Source organism: Delphinapterus leucas, chromosome 15 (assembly GCF_059928025.1).
Source record: "Delphinapterus leucas isolate spDelLeu-1000000601 "Yukka" chromosome 15, BTC_Dleu_Yukka2, whole genome shotgun sequence".
NCBI lineage: Eukaryota > Metazoa > Chordata > Mammalia > Artiodactyla > Monodontidae > Delphinapterus > Delphinapterus leucas.
In genome coordinates this window covers 67,657,077-67,679,257 of record NC_143143.1, presented here as the reverse complement: position 1 = coordinate 67,679,257, position 22,181 = coordinate 67,657,077, and the positions used below count along the sequence as shown (strand labels likewise).

Below are 22,181 nucleotides of genomic sequence, written 5' to 3'. Positions count from 1 at the left end.
TAAAAATTTCAAGCAGAATAGATAACATGAAAGGAAAACTTCAATCTCAGAGACAGGGCTGTTAAGGCTCTTCTTGTCTCCCTTCAGTCCATGCCTCTTCTTGTCTCCCTTCAGTCCACAGAATGTAATATTTTCTTCTAGTATGTTTTTATATACTGCTTCTACTCTGTTCAATTTTCTCCACTAGGAATACCACTAATCATTTTTAGGTTGTATTTTTGTTCCTGGCCTTCCATATTTACCACTGTATTTCTCATTATTTTCCTCTTTCTGTTGTTTTCTTCTGCATTTTAAGAGTTTTTTACTTTTTACTCTCCACCACTAACTCGATTTTCTACAACATAAAATATTTTTCATCTACATGCTGAAATCCAAACTCAGTCAGCAATGTTCCCCTCTGCTTTCCTTAAAAGTTAAATGGCCTTTAACCAAGTAGCTGTTGGCGAGTAAGGGCAGGGGGCAACTTGTGCAATAAGCAACTTCTTGCCTGGCAATCTTCAGTTGTGCTTTTCAAAACAAACAGGCCTTAGTACAAACTCTAAATCCACATTCAGGGAAGCCATTTCACATTTTTGAGGCCCTGTTTCCACATCTGTGAAATAGAGATACCATTACTTTCCTTGTAAAATTGTTTTAATGGAATTAAGAATAATGACATTATTTACCTTACAGGCTGGTTGACTTTGTACTACGTACTACATGAAGCACCTGACACGATCATAATGAGATGGATATCCTTATCACCCCTATTTTATTTATCTATTTATTTATTTATTTTTGGCTGCACTGGGTCTTTGTTGCGGTGCGAGGGCTTCTCATTGCAGTGGCTTCTCTTGCTGTGCAGCATGGGCTCTAGGTGCGCGGGCTTCAGTAGCTGTGGCTGGCAGGCTCAGTAGTTGCAGTGCACGAGCTCTAGAACACAGGCTCAGTACTCGTGGCGCAAGGGCTTAGTTGCTCTGCGGTATGTGGGATCCTCCCAGACCAGGGCTCGAACCCGTGTCCCCTGCATCGGCAGGAGGATTCTTAACCACTGCACCACCAGGGAAGCCCACCCCTATTTTATAGATGAGGAACTAAGACTCAGAAAAGTTGGGCAACTTGCCCAAGATCACACAGCTGGCAAGTAGTGATGCCAGGACATAAACCTAGACAGTCTGATCTCAGGAACTGCACAACATAAGAAGTGCTTATACTTGTTCCTTTTTAAAAGTGGCATAAAAGAGCAGAGTAAATTGTAGCCCATACTTTCAGTAATAAAGTGTACTGGGGAAGAGTTTTAACATTCTTTTTTCTAATTATCTATAGATTTCATTAATATGTGTGATATGAGTCCTACATTACCTAGGAAAATTCAGAGGCGCATATATTATTATATTATAAGCAGTCCCCTCAGACAGAACTCTAAATATATGCATGGGAAAACTGTCTTGGAGCTCATATTATAACCTACAGCATCATGGAATTTCATTTCCTTGTATGAAGGGTAAGGTTTTAAACAGTTTGTTTTTTAAAATTCCTTCTATCTTCATAAAAATGCTTTAGCTATCAGCAGCTGAATGTTAATATATGAATATATTTACTCATAAAGGTTTACAGAAATTACCTTCAATGCTTCTAAGGACAAAAATCCAAAGTGTGAAAGGAAAAGGCGTGCTGTTTGGAATTCCTGGGCAGGAGGTGGGGGCTTACAATCTGTAATCGGATCAGGAAAACTTCTCTTCTGCAATTCCTCCTCACTTTGTTGTTCAAGGTGTATTTCATAAGCAATCTGCTGGGCCATGCCATTCCTTAATTTTTCATGTCTCTCTTCTAACTGAAATAAACCAAACATTTCATTTTTTTGGAATTATCATAAAAGTAATAGAATTAATCAAGTTTTAAATGAAAATAAAGCTACAAGCAACAAAATAAATGAAGATAATTTTCAGTGATCAACACTGAGTTTCAATTCAGTACAACCAAGAGCATACAATCAAGCAAATACGTTACAAGGTTAAAACAAATACCCAAAACATGTCCCTACAGCCTCAAAAATTGCTCCTTCATCTCCTTGCTGTAAGTGAAACCACTCTGTCTCTGCTTCCCTTCACATTGGCAAGAAAGGGGGCACAGTTGCTGCTCTCTGCCAGATCCCTGTCCATCTTCATCCTGCAGTGATCCCCTCATGTTTTGAAGTCTATAACCATAGCATTAGTTGCTATACTCTTGGAGTTACCTCTGCTTCCCTTCTGATCCATCCTATTTAAAATTCCATCCTCTTTGGTGAACAGCCTGGCTTATATTCCTACAACCTCCTCAACCTTCACAACTCTTGCCATCCATGACACACTTTGCACCTCAGATGTGCTGTACTTTCAAGAGCTACAATCCTGAAATTCCTTTCCCACAGCTCACCCAAACTCCTACTCCCCCTTTACTATCACTGAGAGGCAAACAACCCCTCCCCGTATTTCCCCAAGCCATTAGCATCCTTCTGGCTTCATCTACCTCCCAACCAAAACTAAATCCCCAAATCTGACATCTTATACCCTCTTCTAAGCATATAACATGGCTGTGTTGTTCCTTATTCTTCCTTATTCACCCAGCCAAATCTCCACACCATTCAAATTTTTTACTTATGCCTCTGGATACCAAGGACTTTTTTTTGCAGTATGCGGGCCTGTCACTGCTGTGGCCTCTCCCGCTGAGAAGCGCAGGCTCCGGACGCGCAGGCTCAGCGGCCACGGCTCACAGGCCCAGCCTTTCCGCGGCATATAGGATCTTCCCGGACCGGGGCACGAACCCATGTCCCCTGCATCGGCAGGCAGACTCTCAACCACTGCGCCACCAGGGAAGCCCTGGATACCAAGGACTTTTGGAGAAAGTCAGCAGAGTGCATTAAGTAACTTCACTACAGATGATGCTACTTAAACCTAGCTGGGCTGCCTGGCAATTTTAAGAATCATCTTTGCTCCCCTATTTCATTGCTAAGAACTAAGATTAAAATTTATATAAGCGCTTTAATTTTCCTCCTTTCCACCTCTAAATGTCTCTGAACCTTCACTGACCCTCTCCTCTCCTGTCTTACCAGAAGTGTCCCTTTTCTAAACTCAATCACAGGTTCTTGACCCTACTGCCTCCAGGGCTTTACTCTGTTACTCATCATTTCCCCAGCCCACCTTACAGTGTTGGCAGGTGCAGACCCTTTTCCACTGGCTCCTTCCACCTCTAATTCTTCTTGAATTAAAAAAAAAGAAAGAAAAAGAAAAACCAGCCTTGCGTTTCCTTAGCTAAGGCTATGTCCTCACACTCTTTTTCACTCTGTACCCTTCCCTTTACTGCTAACAGTAACAGTGTAGTTTATATTCACTGCCTTTTCCTCTTTAACCATTCATTCCCCAGACCCTTACACTTTAATACTCCTTTGAACTTGCTCTCAAAGGTCACCAACATTTCATGACAAAATCCAGGGGCCTCTTCTTAGTGCTCCTTCTCCTTGATCTCTCTAGCATTGGAAACTGCAGGCAGCCTCCATTCCTAACCTTATATTCTCTCATGCCCTGACATACCTGTCTTCCATTTCTTAAAATTCTTCTCTCTTGACCTAAGTGACCAATTACTTAATCTATTTAAGTATCTAAATTAATCTAAACCCAAATAAATTTTTCCCATTTTCCCAAACCTGTCCTCTTCCTAATGTCTATATTTCTATAAATGGCACTGTTATCTTTGTCACTCAAGCCTGAAATCTAAAGTTCTTTGGCTCTTTTCCTTCCCTCGTCAATCCAAGACTGTCTGGATCTACCTCTACAAGACATGCCATATATTTAAACTTCCACTGTCAATGAGGTAGTCCTTCCCATCCCCTGCCTAGATTGTCATAACTGTCTCTGAATTGGGCTCCCTTCTCCAAATATCCTCCACTAGGGTCTGATCATATCAGAACACTACTGAAACCACAGACCAGCCCAGGCAGCCCAGTGCCACCTCTCTATAAGATATGTCCAGTTTCTTTCAATCAGCCACAATCTATATTTGTCTTACTACATGGTAACCTCCTGGATGACAAATACCCAGGTCATCTTATGAATCACCCCCAGGAATACCAAAGAAAGGCAGTGTCTTGACCACAGAAGTTGTTGAAGAATGTTAATAGTCATTCTCTTAACAACAGCTGATAATAATTTATCTTACTTCTTCAGTAACAATTTCATGCAAATCTGGAATGCTCAGATCTGCTTTCACAAAAGGAATCTTGTCCACCTCTTCAGGAAATGGTCGATGTTTCACAGTATATTTAAATCCAACATCATTTTTAGGAACTGGACGAGGTTCAGGCACAAAAAGCTGTTAAAATAAAACAAATAACATTATGTTTATTACATTTGGGTGCCATCTGAAATGACATGTATTTCCCTGGTCTCTTAGAAGCCTGTGTTTCCCTAGGACTGCATAACACAGAAATTCAGTAAGAATCTGCAAATACTGCTGCTAATGGTAAAGGTACCAATGTACTCTTTTATTTTTATAAAAATGTTCATCAACTTATGACAGATTTTTGTGCCTGATAAATGGGTTACGGACCTCCACTGCACCAGGCCTGAATCTTCCATATTCAGTGGTAAGCCAATAGGTAAGGCATTTCAGAGCTTAAGGCTCAAACTTCCTTCTTCCCTAAGGGCTCTCAAATCATTCCATATAATAAAGTACAAGTTTACATCCACTGGGCATCTCTAGACAGTGAGTTCGATAATTAGAACCTCAGCATGGCTTAAGTGAAAAGATATGGCACCGAATCTAGGTCTTCAAGGCGCCAAATCCCTGCTTTAATATATATTAGCTGTGTGACTTCCGTTTTCACACCTGAAAAATGGAAATAATCCACCACAAGACTGTCATAAGGATTAAACAAAAAAATATATGGCACATATTAAACTACCAAACAGTTTTAGTGCGCCTTTCCTGATCTCCTTCTTCCTCAGTCTTTAATGGCATTCAGTGGCTTATACAGTGCTGCTGACAGAATGTGACTGGCGTGACGCCACCAGGAGCAAATAGGGGTGTGCTCCTCACAGCACACACATCTCATCTAACAGAGACATATGGAATGTTCAATTGTTTTAGGCATTTGCTCCAATTTTGTGAGCGTCTCTCTTAAATGCTGGTAAAATTTTATTAAGTTATGTTTTAAAGAATTTTTAGTAACATAAGTAAAAGCTTACAGTGTGATAAGTGAAAAGAGCAGTATATACAAAAATGACTAAAATTCTATTTAAGTGTTATGTACAGAAAGGAACAAAAAGATTGGAAGGAAACCCACTAAAATATTAACAGTGGCTATCTACTTCTGGAGAGTAAGAGTACAGGTGATTTAAAATTTCTTCTTTATTATCTGAATTTTCCAACTTTCTCCCGTAAGCAAATTTTATTCACATGATTACAACTGTTATAAAGAAAATAAACTGTGCCACCCCAAAGAAAGATTTCATTAAATTATACAGCACATTAAAAAATTATAGAGCATATTACCAATTATACAGTTATATGAAACAATTTGAAACTAAGTACTGTTGCCAGAGACATCAAGGCTCTGGCAAAATTTTTTTCAAAATGGCATGTACCTAAATTTTATTATTTTAAACACTGCATGGAAAAAATTCGGTCCACTGTTCAGAACAGTAGTTCTTAATCATAAGTGGATGTCAGAGTCACTCGGAAAGCTTTCTGAAAATACACCTGCCTTGAAGACGTCTTTAAAGAGTATTTCAGTGGACCTGGAATTCTAGGCTCCTAAGATGATTCTGATGTGAACTCACTGACTGAGAATCTGGCTAGGATCAAAAATATTTATCTGTGATTTTTGTTGTAATATTATTTAACCTTTAAATCACAACACACACAAACACGTGCACACACACACTCACTCCTAGTCACTTCCCTGTAACTTCTGATGGATACCTTCTGATTTGCTTTTGCTCCTCTGGGTAAAAGGCAAAGTTGTTGTGCCCAAGCAAGTCTTCCAGACATTCCCCGGACCAGCACAGTGACAGAGGGGAAAAAATCATCTAGAATAAAATGTTGGTGGAAAAGTTTTTATTTCTGACAACATATAAAATACACCTATTGTCAATTTTAGAGCCTCTAATAATCAAAGCCCTAGCATAGTGCTTCCCTAATTTTTATCCTTTGTGAACCATCTCTGTGGATTCTGCCATATTCAAGTACCGCTATTACTATTTAAATTTAAACTTAAAATTTTTGAAGGAAATGATATATTTCTACCTTAAAAGGAAAATCATGAATTTTGGTGTGCTAATTATATATTTTTAAAACACATGTTTAAAAATACATAAAATAATGTTCACCGATGTATCAACCAACATCATCTCACATACCTCCAGCAATACACATACACATTTTTGGGTAACACTATCCTAGCAAATACTCTTAACTTTCAGTGTTGGAAATGACCTAAATGCAGAAGACAGGCTGGGTGCTTGCGGTGCTGATGTTACATTCACCCATGCCTTTGTGCACCACGGCCCACCACAGGCAGGCACTGTTTCATCCCAACACAAGTTCAGGGGCAGGAAGAAGGGAGGTAAAGAACTCAGGATGGACTTCCTGAGTACCCAGATCCTTCTTCCTATTCCCTCCCTTCTTTTGTCTCTGGTGTAGGAGTCAAACTTGTTCAAACTTCTCTCTCTTACTTCTGTTATTAACTATTACAATGAGCCATTAAAATATCCTTGTACTTCTATAAAATCCCAATTGTTTATATTTTTGATAGAATTCCAATGCAATGAAATTGCTTAGAATGAGAGTAATGGAGTCCTAAAAAATCTGGAAAAGGGTTGACATTTATCCCTCAGGCCAGGAAACCTGGAGAGGATACTGGGATTTTACAGCCTCTTTAGCACGTGGCTCGGGAGTGGGAAACTGGAGGAATCATGAATAATTGGCACAAACCAAGGAAGAAAGTCAAGCAACACCCAGGTCTAAGGTAGAGAAGGATGAGGTGCCTTAAGAAGGAAAGACTTGGGACCAGTGCTTCTGGAGTTGGGCAACGATTAAAGGCCCCATCCACTTCATATTAAAGTCACTGTATCTTACCACAAGAGGAAGGAAAGCTGTGATGGTATTCACTCCTCCCTGAACTACTGGGAAACGTCTCATTTCATTTTATGGATTTATGAGATCCTACCTATATATACTCAACAGAATTTGCATGGGACTCTAAGATCCTTTTCACGTTTGCAAAAGTAAGAAGGTAAGTCTTTAATCACTGAGGAAATCCTATCACTGTGGGGCAACAATAACAAAGAGATAGTATGAGGTTCAGAAAATTTGGACTCTAGTCCTGGTCATACCATGCACTTCTCAAGTTACCCTGGACAAGTCACATACCCTCTCTGAGCCCCAGTTTCTTAACCTGTAAATGAGGGAATTGCACGCTAGGTGATTCCCTGTATGCCCAACGATTCTGTAACCTTCACTTTCCTTTACCTTCCCAGCAATAAGGGTCTCTCTAAGAACATGCTTCCTTTACATACTGGCTGATTCCAATTACCATCAGAAAAAAATGTACTCTGAGCAGTCTGCATTGCAGTGGTAATCACACACCTCGAGATGGTTTATAATTGGGGGAAAGAGGGGAAGAAAACAGTGCATGTTATGTCAATGGAAAATCACTGAAGAATTTTCAGGAGGGCACTGGCATGGTCAGATCTGCATTTGAGGATGAATGCAATGGTGGCAGCAAGTAGGATGGAGGTAACGGTAACAAATTTTGGAACTGGAAGGAGGAAGAATCAGATCAGGTAGGAAGCAATAATCCAGAAAAGAAATAATAAAGTCCTGCATTTGGCTGTACTGGGAGGAATGCAGAGAAAAGAAGATTCCAAAGTCACTAGCGGGGTAGAAACTTGGAAACCAACTACATAAGGGAGTAACAAACAGGAAGGAGAAGGCAAAGATGACTCCTCCAATTCCCAGCCTGTTTGGGTGGCACCAATAACTGAAAAAGAACAATGTGGAGTGAAGGGCGGGAAAGGAGAGGGGCAGGATCCAAAGTTCAAGAAGGACGAAAGAGTAATAATGATTTTTATACACAGTAAACAACAGAAATATCCCACTAAACTTTTTATAAAATTATGGAGCTCTTTTCTAATAAAGGGCCTCTAAAAGATTCTATTTAATATGTATATTGCATTTTCTGACCCTCTATTTTTTAGCTGCTATTATCTCATCAGCTAGAAGGCTTTCTGACAAATGCAAAATTACTTAGAATTTGCAGTCTTTCCTTCCCCGATCCTGGAAACAGCTTGCTAATACTGATGAACATGCTGATTTAGCAATGGAAAAAGCCCAAAGTGCTGAAACTTACTCTGTTCATTTCCAAGAGGTTGCTCCAGCATTGCCAGGATGACACTGTTATCCAAGACAAAGTACCGGAAACTATGCTTGTTTATGGTTGGCAGTCTGGAGTATTTAATCAAAGTGGTCTCATTCACCAGACTACAAGGAGAGGCAGGACCACTGGGTGAAGGAAATGCGCCAAGCAACTGCATAATACTACGGAGAATGCAAAAGATAACAGTTAATCCCCAAAGGGAAATCTTAAATTCACCTCATGCATCAATCTGTCCTTCTGTTCTTCTGGATTTATCTGACCACAGCCACGCTTCCTCTTTGAGAGTCAGATTTACTCCCTGTGGCAGATGCTGTGGTGTGCTGTCCAGATTTCCCTCTCCAAGACGGAAAGACCCAGTCCCCCAGATGCAGGGAGATGGGGCCATAGCTTTCAGCTGAGTCCTGGAGAGGCCAATGAGAACCACTTCACTCAAGATCACAGCTTCCTCCTGGGGCAGTTCTCGTCCAATGAACTGTTAATGCAGGGGTATAAATTCCCAGCCCCCCGGCCCCAACATGAGAGAATCCTGAAGGGCCAGCCCAGCTCCAGAGCTCTTTGTTGCAAATGCATCACAGTTTATGTCTTCCCTCTGCTCAATCCTACTTCCTTCATTCCCTCATAAGGGTTGATCCTGAGAGCACTTTCCAATAAACTTCCTGCAAGCAAATTTCTCTCTCTTGAAGTTTGCTACCCAGGGAACCTGACTAATCATACTTCCAAATCATGAAGCTCCTAAAGATATATTTTAAAAAATGTGTGTGCTCCAGGTTTCAGGATAATGCTAAAGCATTCTAGACCTAGAAAAGGATCCAAAGATCAGCCAAGACCCCTCAATTTTTCAGACGGGGAAACTCAGGCTCACAAGAGATAAGTGATCATCAAGAGACCAGAAAACAGGGCCTACTGCCTTCTCACTGTGTGGCCGTGAATAGATACCGTCATTTTACAGATAAGGAACTTGATGCACTAGTAGTTAACATCTCACAGAACCATTGTAATTATTAAATGAGAATATATATGAAAAAATGCTTTATAAACTGGAATTCAACTGATCAAGTCTTACCATTCCGAAATGTTTATATCCACAGAGATTTCTGCATACCTTCAATGCATAATAGTAATAACTTACATATACCACTTACCATGTGCCAGGCACTGGGTCTAAGCACTTTACACATTTTATTTAGTTATCGTAACAACCCTATGAGATAGCTACCATTATTATTCCCATTTTATAATTAAGAAACTGAAACACAGAAAGAATCTTCTTAAGAAAACTTAAAGATTTTACCTTGTGGTCCTAATATCACCTGATCCTTCATACGTAACTCATTTGAAAATTAGTATTCCCCAACACCATTGCAATCCTCTCCCTTTCTCTTTCATTCTAATGCTTGAACCCAAATCTCTCTGATAATAGAAGGCAACACTGCTCAACAGATACTTTCCTTTCCATTTTCTCTCCTCCTAGGAGGAGGACTATCTAAGAATTTCAAGGACCAGGAGAACTTCATGATGAGTTCAGGCCTAAGAATTTATGAAAAACCAAGAGACAAGTAATGGGAAAATGTGGGTTTTCTAACATGGGACAGAGATGGTTGTCACAAAGCATATGGACCATGTGAGCTTATGTTCCATGCAAGATTCTAAGACATTATCAAATAGGTTGCTGGCAAGGGTACACGTCACACCAGCCTAACCACATTTTCTCTTCTTGATGATTACTAGACTGGAAAGGCAGAGAAATATCTCTGAAATCAAGACATGCAAGTATTTGGCAGTGTATCATTATAAACTTACAGACAAGATTTAAAAACCTCTGTGAACCTGAAGGGAAACCTCTTATCATGTGCTTTGTGAGTCTTTCTCTGTTCAATATATATATATATATTTTTTTTTAAAGAACTAACCATTCATTTATTTTTTTGGCCACGCTGTGCAGCACACGGGATCTTCCCCGACTGACCAGGGATAGAACCTGTGCCCCCCGCAATGGAAGCGGAGTCTTAACCACTGGACCACCAGAGAAGACCCTGTTCAATATTTTTATCAGTATCTTTTTTTTTTTTTTTTTTTTGCAGTACGCAGGCCTCTCACTGTTGTGGCCTCTCCCATTGCGGAGCACAGGCTCCGGACGTGCAGGCTCAGCGGCCATGGCTCACGGGCCTAGCCGCTCCGCGGCATGTGGGATCTTCCCGGACGGGGGCACAAACCCGTGTCCCCTGCATCGGCAGGCGGACTCTCAACCACTGCGCCACCAGGGAAACCCCTATCAGTATCTTTGATTAGGACACACAGGGCAGGCTCATTAAATCTGCAGTTGGGGACTTCCTTGGTGGCGCAGTGGCTAAGAATCCGCATGCCAATGCAGGGGACATGGGTTCGAGCCCTGGTCCGGGAAGAGCCCACATGCTGCGGAGCAACTAAGCCCGTGCGCCACAACTACTGAGCCTGTGCTCTAGAGCCCACGAGCCACAACTACTGAGCCCGCTGGCCTAGAGCCCGTGCTCTGCAACAAGAGAAGCCACCGCAATGAGAAGCCTGCGCACCACAATGAAGAGTAGCCCCCGCTCGCTGCAACTGAAAGAAAGCCCGCACACAGTAACAAAGACCGAACACAGCCAAAAATAAATAATAAATAAATAAATAAATTTTAAAATAATAAATAAAATAAATCTGCAGTTGACCAAAAGTTGAGCTGCAGAGTTAATATATCAGAGTAAGAATTGAGATCCAAAAGAATCTTAAAAGATTAATAATAATGAGGTAAATCTTACATAAAGAAATTTCAAGTTTAAATGTAAAATTCTGTACATTACATCCAAATACCACCCCCCAAAAATAAGTACAGGATGAGAAAGACAAAAGGTAAATGCGTTAAAAAAAAAAGCCTCTAAGATTTTAGTTGACTTAGTACAAATCACCAGGTTCTCAAAAGCCCAATGCAGTCTCTAAGTACACTTTAATGAAAATATAATATTCTACAATTTAAAGGTCATTGACCTTTAAAGAGGTACACAGACAAACCTGAGCCATTGAAAGAAAAAAAGACGAGGATGATAAAGGTACTCTAAATCCCTGTCATATGAAAAACAGTTGAAGGTACTGGCAGAAATGAATTAGAAACAACATGAGCATTGTCTTCGGACACCACCACTCCTCGGAAAAAAGGGTTTCATTATTAAAAGTCTGAATCAGAAACAATGGGTAGAAGTTAAAGTGGGAGAGATTTCAGCTCAGTGTAAACATCAAGTTTTTAACAATTAAAATGAAATGGGCAAACTTGAGGGTTAAAGTATCCCCAAATTAGAGGCCAAATAACTTGGTAAATAAGTCTTAAAGGTGACTAAGCAGAGGGGCCGCTAAAATGTCTTCCAAGAGTCCTAATGTATATTATACAACAAGGGAAAAAACACCAACCAGTTGATCTGCATTCCGTAACTATCTCCTGTGTGCTCGGCACTGTGAGGGGTGTGAAGAGGGAAATGTGGCCTTTACCCAGGTTGGGGAGGTAACACTAGCATGTTATCAAATATAACCAGGTGTGATCATGACACTGTAGAATTCATGCAGTGTGGTAAGGTCAGACTAATTGAGCACAGAGGTGTGGAAAAGAAGCAGAATGACCAAAGAAGGTCCATGGAAGTAGTGGATATGATGTGAGCACCGAACAATGGAGGATGTGGCCAAGAGGAGAAGAGGGAAGTCCTGAAACCCAAGGGAAGTATATAGACAGGTATGAACATGTACACTTCACGGCCACAAGTGGCCTGCCAGCTGTGGCAGAAGGGATGTGCTGGGAAAGATCAGACAGTTTGAGTGGGGACTCAAGGAGGGCCTTGAAAACGAGACCAAAAATTTCACACCATATGGCAGTAAACAGCAATCTATTCAGTTTTCAATCACTCAAGCAGCAGAATAAGCACAGTACCTAAGATGATGGGTTCAGCAACAGAATGCAAAATGAAAAGTGTGAGAGGCTGAAAACAGGGAAATCAGGCAAGAAGTGATAAGGGCCTGGACTGGGAATGCTATCTGAGGTCAGAACAAATGGAGGAAATACTTTCAAAGGTAAAGTCTATTGGACTCAGTCACTGGCTTCATATGGGGAATAGCAGATAAAGCAGAGATAAATCAGAAAATGAGTCAAAGTTTTGTGTTTGCATAACTGGAAAACAGCAATGATACTGACATAAAGCTGTAATTGTGAGGGAACAGAGAAAATGTGATTTGGATATGTTTCATGATGACTCTTCAGGGCCCTCTTCAAGACTTAAAACTAAAGATGCCTTTTGTAGAGTTGCCAGCAGAGATAAGACAGATGAGCCACCTCAATAACTACTGGCTAGTTCTGGAAGCATCCCAGGACTCTCTACTTATTCCGAGCTCATATCCAATCCTCACTGCCAATCATATTCTCAATGGAATGTCCCATCCAGCCTAGGATGGAGCAAACTTATTTTTATATAATGCAGAGTCCCAGTGAGAAATGTCCTTCCCCCTTTCTCCATATCCCTTACTCTTCAAGGTACACACATCAAGTCTTAGTTTTTTAATAATGCTTTTAAGTCCACCCCAGCCCACACAGGTCTTCTCTCTGGACTTTTATTATTTCTAGTACTCAACTGCATTTTTCTAATTTTCTAGCTATTAGCCAAACCCCCACAAAGTCAATGAAAGCCCATCATTAGCATAGTGAGCAGGACTGAACTAAAGCAAGTGCGCTTCTAAAACTTTACTGAATGACCTAAGCCCATGAGGAACTGATATAAACCCAACTTTATTGTGCACACTTTAGTGTGAAGCTTTCAACAGGTCACAGAACTCATAAAAGATTCTGGGATCTTGGTAAGGGCTGATTTACATACAAATCTACAAGCTGTCTTACCTACCACTTTACTAAGAAGACCAAGATGAGCCAACCCAGACTGACTTGACATTCCTCCTTCCTGTTTTTATGTTGTTCTGGGGTCTCATCTACAGTTACCCTTTCATAGGCCTCATCTTTCCATCTGTACCAATTCCACCTAATCTTCTCCACCTACCTCTTCCTTTCAGTTGATAAACTGCCTTTCTTCCCTCTTTCTACTCTGCTCACTAACTGGCCAAACACACTCTTTCAATTCTCTCTAATACTTTTTCAAGATACCAACCTGTCTCTGTCCCTTCACAACCAAATTGCTTGACATAGGAGTCTTCTCTTGCTGCCTAACCACCCTGCAATCTGACTTGTAGCTCAAACTTTATCCATTCTCTAAGAGCAGGTCAATGTCCTTTTCCTTAGGAATCTTATTTTGATTTCCCCGAATCTGGAAGTATTCATTTCCTCCTTCCAACACCCCAGCATTTTATTTGTACCTCGTCTCTTGGAGCATTTAATCTAACTAGCATTATAGATATTTGTGTTCACATCTTATCTTCCCTACTGGACAAGAAGCTCTTTGAGGGCGATAACTGAATCTGATTTATCTTTACATCCTATTACCAGTTCATAAGAGGAAGTTTATAAATCTTGCTGAATGAACCTATAGTATGTAATATAAATGGTATAGCAGAGAATACAAACCACTGAGCTGGCAAGCAGGAGACCTAATGGTGTGACCCAGACATACCCTGTCTCTGGACTCAGCCATCAAAATGAGGGGGTGGGTAAGGCTCTCCAAGATCCTTTCCAGCTCTAAAATGATATGACTTGAATTAACTGACAACCAGCATAGAAAAACAAGGACCCAAACTCTCAGCCCCAAGTTCCTGGTTTCCTTTGGTCCAAAAAACAAGACATTTCTTTTCCATTTTATTTCTGGAGAAACAGTATCCTAAATGGGGTTGTGTCACTTAATGCTGAACAACTGGGGAGGAGATGAAACAACACAGGATCACATCTAATCCCATCTAACTCTTAGGCACAATCCCTGTGCAGTCACTTTCATACCATGTTAGGGTGGCTTCAGCAGCATCCTTTACCCTCATAGATGCAGGGTTTGGCTCCTTATCTCCTTTGTACTTGACCTCTTGCTCACTGTTCTTGGACTTGCTTCCTGAAATACCCAGTTCCACAATCTCTAGCACTTCCTTAAGACAGTCCTAGAAAAAGGAAAAGCAGATTAGCTTTTGTAATACACCTATCTTATGAGACGACAAGGAAATACATGAAAGTGTCAATATGGGTGTGTTTTGGTGGTGGGACTCTAATTTCTCATTTTCTTGAATAGGTATATATTAACTTCAAAATAATTTAATAAAATAAACTTGTCCCCCCCCCAATTTTTCTTTAAAGAACTAAATTTGAGTGTTAAGAGATTTAGATAATAAGTAATGATAAATTCAATTCAATTTTTTCAGTCACAATTCTTGTAAAATTACCATGGACTGTAAATCATGAAAGGCTGAGTGAAAGAGATGTAACAGTAATTCAGTTAAACCTAGATAGTGTAAAATATGTTACATTATCCAAAGGGAAGCTCATAGGTTATTGACATTTTAAAGCAATTTCTGGTATGATAACTTTACAAGTCATCATGAAAATGACTAAGAGTTAATCAACAGTATTATTTTTTAAAAACTATATAAAGCTCTCTATAATTTTCCAATAAACCTGGTATCTCTTCTTTTATTTACACTGTGAATTCTTTGTAACTGTCTGCCTTCCCATAAGAAAAGTATTACATGGAACAATGGTAGAGAAAGCAGCCTAGATATCTGTGTCTACTTGAAAAGAAAGAACCGTGTGTGAAATGAAATTTTTAGATACAAGCAACCTTTATGAACAAGCAGTGCTCTAGGTTTGCAGCCTGGCTATCAACTGCCCTTCTTGGTTTGATGACAGGTGACCAAAGTACCTACCGGCCATCTCTTGACAGTTCACAGATAAATTATTCAAAGGCATCTTTGAAAAGAACTTCTCCATGGGTTAATTTGCAACCAAATACATTTGACCCTTGAACAACATGGGGGTTAGAGGCATTGACCCTCAGTTCAGTCGAAAATCCACATGTATAGTCAGCCATATCCATATATGCGGTTCCTCCTTAACCACAGTTCCACATTCACGGGTTCAACCAATCAGGAATCATGTAATAGTGTAGTATTTACTATTTTAAAAATTTGCATATAAGTGGACTCACACAGTTCAACCCCATATTGTTCAAGGGTCAACTGTATAAGTACGATGACAGTTTTTGAATTATGCTCACTAGGACAAGTGTTTTCCTGAAATATAACAAGTATATTCAGTTTAAAGTATGCAATGTTGTATTTAAATTTAGATATTCTCTTTCAAAAGATATTTTCCCAACATACATTTTTGTTTCTATTTACTGGTTTAAGATCTAGTAGACTAACCTTTTCATCAAGCATATCAGGGTGCTCTGTCAGCCAGACACAGAGACACTGAAAAGCTGCCACTATCATGGAGTGAAGATCCCGGGAGTGAAGAGGAGCTGGCCGACTACACTGGTACACAATGTAGCTGCACACGGAACTGATGGCTCGCTTCCGGTCACCTGAGTCAACCATCACCTTCACCTGAGTGTATTCGTACGGTGAACACAGTTAGCCAGGAACCACTGTACCAATGTCAAATCCTCAACACTGAGGCCCAGCCTTTCTGAGAATATGACACACCACAGGAAGCCTTGCTTTTTAAAGTATTATTTATATAGAAGAACATAACATTTCAGATGTATTATCATATACTACTCTATAAAAATAGAGGTCATTTTTCAAACCCTAAAACAGTATTTCACTTTAGCATACTTTTTCATGCTCTAAAACCTAAACTCCTGGGGTGCAGCTACTCATCACTGCCACAAATCAAAAGAATAGCTGGCAATGGAACATGTGCACATTTTTTAAGCCCCCTAACCCAACCCCACAGCAATGCTCTATGGGCTACAAAGTTCTGTTCAGCTGCCCAGAGGTATAATTAACATATAGTAAACTACATATATTTAAAGTGTAAAATTTGATAAATTGTAGCCTAAGTATACACCTGTGAACTATCACAACAATCAAGACGGTGGATATATTCATCACCCCTCAAAATCTCATGCACCCTTGTAATCCTTCCTCTCATTCCTTTTTGCCCCCTCCCTAGGTTACTGCTGATTTGCTGTCACTATAGGTTAACTTGCATTTTCTAGAGTTCTATATAAATAAAATCATAGAGTACTGCACTATTTGGTGGGGGTCGGGGGGAGAGTCTGGCTTCTTTTACTCAGCACAATTATTTATCCACATTTTTGTGTGTATCAGTTGTTCATTCCTTTTTATTGCTGAGTAGTATTCCATTATATGGATTATACCACAATTAATTTATACAGTCACCTGTTGCATGTGGATTGTTTCCAGCTTCTGAATATTACAAATAAAGCTGCTAAAAAGATTCATGTACAAGTCTTTGTACACGTATATGCTCTCTTATTTTCTAGGAGTGGACTGATTGAATCATATGATAGATGCATGTTTAGTTTTTTAAGGACCTGCCAAGCTGTTTTCTAAAATGGTTGCACCATTTAACATTCCCTTCAACAGTATATGAGAGCTCTAATTCTTCTACATCATCACCAAACATTTGGTATGGTCAGTCTTTTAAATTTTAACCATCCTAAAAGGTATGGAGTGGTATCTCACTGTGATTTTAATTGCATTTCCCCAATAAGTAATGATAATGAGCATCTTTTCATGTGCTTATTTGCCATCAGTATATCTTCTTTGGTAAAATATCTGTCCAGTCTTTTGCCCATTTTAAAACTGGGTTGTTTGTTGTATTATTGAGGGCTTTTGCTGTCATTGTTATACTGTCTTTTTAAAAGACTGTATTAAAGGTCTTTACAAAGCAACATCCAGACTCCAGATGCAGGTGCCAAGAAGACCATGTTATGCAGTGGGGACTGGCTCGAGCATGGCAGGTAGCTCTGGCTTCCTATCCTTCTGTCCCAAGATGGAAATGATGGATAACATCTCATCCTTAGAGTCCACAATGTTCATGTGGTCAGAAAGGGGCTTCTTAGGGCCAGTCTTACCATTTGGATCCCAGGACAAGATGATCTTCACTCTGATGCCCAGCACAACACTGACACACAGGGGTATCAATATAGTAGTTAATGGGGTCTCCACTGTGGATCATCACACCATCCAGAAACTTCATGGATTCAGCCCTCTGTCCTTGGAGTTTCCCTGACATCCATGACCCGGTAGCCCTTGGCCCCCCTCTCCATGATGAACTGCAGCACCCCACAGCAGGCTCTCTGCAGAGCAAGCCCTCCTAGCAGTTTGTAATGCAGAGATTCTGTCTGGGCAATGGCACACAGACCTCGTGTGGCCACCTTTTCAGCACAAAACTCTACGTAGCTCTCAGGGAATCCACACTTCTTCTGAACTACATCAGTCAATTCCTGGATTCTTCTCACCAAGAACATTCTGCTCCTGAAGGCCAAGGTAATGATTTCTGTCCTGGTTGGTATAATTCAGACCTCAATTCCAGAGCAGTCATCTTCAGCCAGCCTCTGAGTGAGGAACTCATTCAGTTTAATTCTGAAAAAGCCATCAACAACAAACGTCCTCTTCTTGGAAATTTTCACCACCATATTACTACTGCACACCACCAAAACGAAAGGCTATTACTGAGTTTTGAGCATTCTTTATATGATCTGGATACAGGTCCCTCACCACATACATACTCTGTAAAGATTTTCTCCCAATCTGTGACTTTTCATCTCATTCTCTTAACAGTACTTTTTGAAGAATGGTAGTTTTTAATTTTAATAAAGTCCAATTTAATAGTCTGTTCCTCTATGGTATAATATCTAAGAAATCTCTGTATAAACCAGATCTCTGTACAACCAATAAAGATTTTTCTCCCATTATTTCTTCTAGAAGTTTAGAGTTTTGGTTTTATATTTAGGTCTACAATCCATTTTGAGGTAATTTTTGTACATAGTACAAAGTATGAATCAAAGTTCTTTTTTTTTTTTTGATATATGAATATCTGATTGTTCCAGCACCATTTGTTGAAAAGACTATCCTTTCTCCTTTGAATTATCATGGCACCTTTGTCAAAAATCAGATGTCCATACATGTGTGGATCTATTTCTGGACTCCCTATATACTACGCTGTTGATCTAGCTGTCTAACCCTATACCAATACCAGACTGTTTTGATTACCATAGCTTTATACAGCAAGTCTTGAAATCACGCAGTGTTAGCCCTTTATAGTTCGTTAGGTCCAGAGAGCACTCCATCTAGGACTAATCACTCCTTACCACTGCAAGTGTACTGAAGGTCACAGGCAACAGTACCTTGCTCTCAAAGACAGTGTGGTCCTGCATGTCTCACAAATGGCTTTTCTTACCTTCTGCATCAATACTGCTCCTCACAAAACTATGGCCATTTCATCTATCCTTGAGAATCTCTGAGGTAAAGGTAAGCTCTAAGTGGTGGTGACTTGCCTATTTTGTCTCTCATGACTTAGGTAAGTCACAGCCTCTGTTTACCTGTCCCCTCATCTGTAAAACGAGGGCTTAAATTTTATCTCAGACAATATCACCTTATGTGTGTACATCACCTTTGTGTTTACAAAGTGTTCTATATATTTCATTTCATTTCATCCTCACATCACCAGGTGTTATACAAGATATATATATATATATATATATATATATATATATAAACGCACACACAAGATAATCCTGCCCATTTTACAGATAAGAAAACATTTAGATGTTAGTGAAGATGTGGAGAAATTGGAGCCCTCCTATATCACTGGTGGAAACGTAAAGTGATTCAGTCGCTGTGGACAACAGTTTGGCAGCTCCTCAAAAAGTTACATATAGAATTACCATATGACCCAGCAATTCCACTCCTAGGTATATACCCAAAACAATTGAAAATTGGTATTCAAATAAACACATGTATGTCCATGTTCATAGCAGCACTATTCACAATAGCCAAAAGGTAGAAACAGCCCAAATGTGCAACAGAGGAACGGACAAATTGGTACATAAATATATAATGGAATATCATTCAACCATAAAATGGAATGAAGTTGTGACAGACTCTACAACATAAATCAACCTCAAAAACATATTAAGTGAAGGAAGCCATACATAAAAGGTCATAGGTCGTATGATTTAATTTATAAGAAATATCCAAAATAGGTAAATCTATAGAGACACAATGCAGATTGGTGGTTGTTAGGGATTAGGGGAAACAGAGACCAGGAAACAACCACTTAATGGGTACAGGGTTCTTTTTGGGGTTATGTTTTGGAACTAGACAGAGGTGGTGGTTGCACAACACGGTGAAAGTACTAATAGGCAATGAATTGTTCACTTTAAAAGGATAATTTTATGTCATGTGAATTTCACCTCAATAAAAAAAAAAAGAAAATACTTAGAGAAATGCAAATGGACACCCAGCTCTAAGGTTCCACAAAACTGAAAAAGACCTATGAAAGAAATTTGAAAATATAGCCAATTTTCACTTATCTCTGATAATGGAAGATGGAAGAATCACAGGTAGTCCCAAATGGCATATTTTAGGATAAGCTTTTCTTTTGTTGCCAAATCTGCATTTGTTCATTGAAGTTACATGATCTTATAATGGCACAAAATGTTGTTGAAAATTTAAGGGTATTATAAGCAAATACAAAATCAACAGGTATAAATCAACAGGTATTCTATTATTATGTACAAATGAATAGCAAGCATTGAAATGTTTCCAGTAATTTAACAGCAAAAAATATCATTCACACTCTTTGAACCTATTAAACAAAATAGTAAAGATCATTTTGTAAAATCTCACTTGGAGGCTCATTTCTGCACACCTTGATATCAACTGCATTGAATATAACCAATACCGCAATACCCCAAGAAGGGGTCAGGAGATACAGAAAAAAGAGCCATAGTCCAAGGCCGCTGGGCTAAAATAAAAGGATTTGTCCTTCTCACCTTCGCCAGGCCAGAGAGGAGCTCTAGAGCTGCCAGTGATATGCTCATGTCTTGCCGCCACTGGGAGTTGAGTCTTTGGGTGACGAGATGAATGCTGCGAATCAGGAGCCCGGCAGCTGAATCTGTATTAAGAGCTAGGATATAACCCCAATGCCACATCCCACAGGGAGGGAAAACAACTAAGCATTAGTAACGAGAAGCACAGCATTCCACTAGGCACAGACCACAGCAGCCACAGTGAGCACGATGGGCACCCACACAGCGCTATGCTCCCCGCCCCACTGGCCTGAGCGTCAAGCCTGACTGAACAACAGTGCACAGGGCACACACACTGGACCAGAGCAGCTTCTAGCTCCCAGCTCATGTACTTTCATACAGACATCCACTGGGATTTGAAAGTTTCAATATCATTTTTATAGCAATGTAAATCTTAAAACTTCTAAATTAACTCACAGAGTTACATTTAAAAAAAAAAGCAAAACAATAAAAAGGCTATCAATTATTTCCTTGGAATTTTATAGAGGAAAGAATTCAAATTTTAGAATCTCCTCAGATGCTGGGAATTATCCTAAAGCATCTACTGAAATTATTTTCAGGGTTTAAACCACCAAAAGTTACATGCAATCCCTTTTCAAACAAATTTTAACATTGAATTCTCTAAGACAACTTTAATACTTCTAAAAAAATTAAATAACCAAGTTACTGTGTTTTTATTTAGCCTCCAATTCTATATTTAAAAGTAATTCTACTTAGTTAATAATAAATTAGGACAAATTAAATTGAATTTATAAAGGAAGCTTTAGGGACATTATACCTGTCGATCCTATCAGAAAGAGGGCAGTGACAACAAAAAAAGGAATGATCATTAAAGAGAGACATTCATGCAACACTAACACAAATCTGGATTTCTTAGGAAAAATATTTTATGACATTACAAGCAGAACTCACTAACACCAGTTCAAAATACTGAAACAAACAATAACCACTTCAAACATTTATATTAGAACACATAATAATGTGAAAATTTCTTTAGTTTAAAAGTGTCTTAGAAACATGAAAAAACAAATTTTCACCTACACTTAAATCCACAAGCATAATGAGTAAGATAGCAATTTAAATAACTTCTTCATAAATGCAATATTTAAATGTGTTTAATAGCCACATAATGACCTTATGTATCTGACATGTTGAAGGATACTTAAAACAAACTTAAATCACTGAAATATGCCTGGACTCCTGGGCTCATGAACTCTCCAAATGATTAAAAAACTTAAGCTCACATCTAAGAAGCTAGATTTCATTCCAATCTAGCTGGATTAATACTTACAGATTCAATACACCATTAGTATTTATGTGTAAAAACATAAAGGCACCCATAAACTCACAGAACCCATAAAGTAACTGCCCAGGATAAAGGACATTATTGAATAGGATGCTCTAATGGCAAGTGTTTCCTTACTCATCCTTACATTTTGCGACTGAAGAATCTAACCAGATATAGTAGGGTATATAGCCTTCAAACACAAAGACAGACTCTCTTCTGGGTTGCCATCTAATGCATAAACCATCACCCACCCGTACCACACTGCAAAAACTGATATACTGGCTGACTCTGCCATTAGACTCTGAGGCAAAGCGTAAATCCTATTTGACTCTGTACTACTAGCACCTGGTACAGAATTCAGAAATGTTTCCTAACCACACATTATAATCACTTATAAAATCTAAGAAACCACACAAAATCTAACTACTAAAAAGCTACAGAGCTAAATGTTTTCTTTTTCTTAATGTCTTGGACTAATAGCCTCTCTGTTACACTTAGATACATAAAAGTCATGAAC

General features: G+C 39.4%; 1 protein-coding gene and 1 pseudogene across 14 annotated transcripts in view; both read right to left on the bottom strand.

The window, feature by feature from the left end:
* The window catches only part of RALGAPB (Ral GTPase activating protein non-catalytic subunit beta), a 101,751-nt gene that overhangs the window by 20,991 nt on the left and 58,579 nt on the right, over positions 1 to 22,181 (bottom strand). For 13 of the 14 annotated variants that reach the window (XM_022592422.3, XM_089896865.1, XM_089896867.1 and 10 more), the window contains 7 exons: positions 20,341 to 20,474; positions 15,734 to 15,916; positions 14,325 to 14,476; positions 8,366 to 8,553; positions 5,938 to 6,044; positions 4,174 to 4,326; positions 1,604 to 1,813 (listed from right to left, as the gene is read on the bottom strand). In XM_022592422.3, the coding sequence (XP_022448130.2) occupies positions 1,604 to 1,813; positions 4,174 to 4,326; positions 5,938 to 6,044; positions 8,366 to 8,553; positions 14,325 to 14,476; positions 15,734 to 15,916; positions 20,341 to 20,474 (1,127 nt within the window). The remainder of the gene's footprint in view (positions 1 to 1,603; positions 1,814 to 4,173; positions 4,327 to 5,937; positions 6,045 to 8,365; positions 8,554 to 14,324; positions 14,477 to 15,733; positions 15,917 to 20,340; positions 20,475 to 22,181) is intronic. The other variant, XM_022592423.3, reaches the window with a different exon arrangement.
* LOC149747493 (small ribosomal subunit protein uS3 pseudogene) lies at positions 15,909 to 17,923 on the bottom strand (annotated as a pseudogene).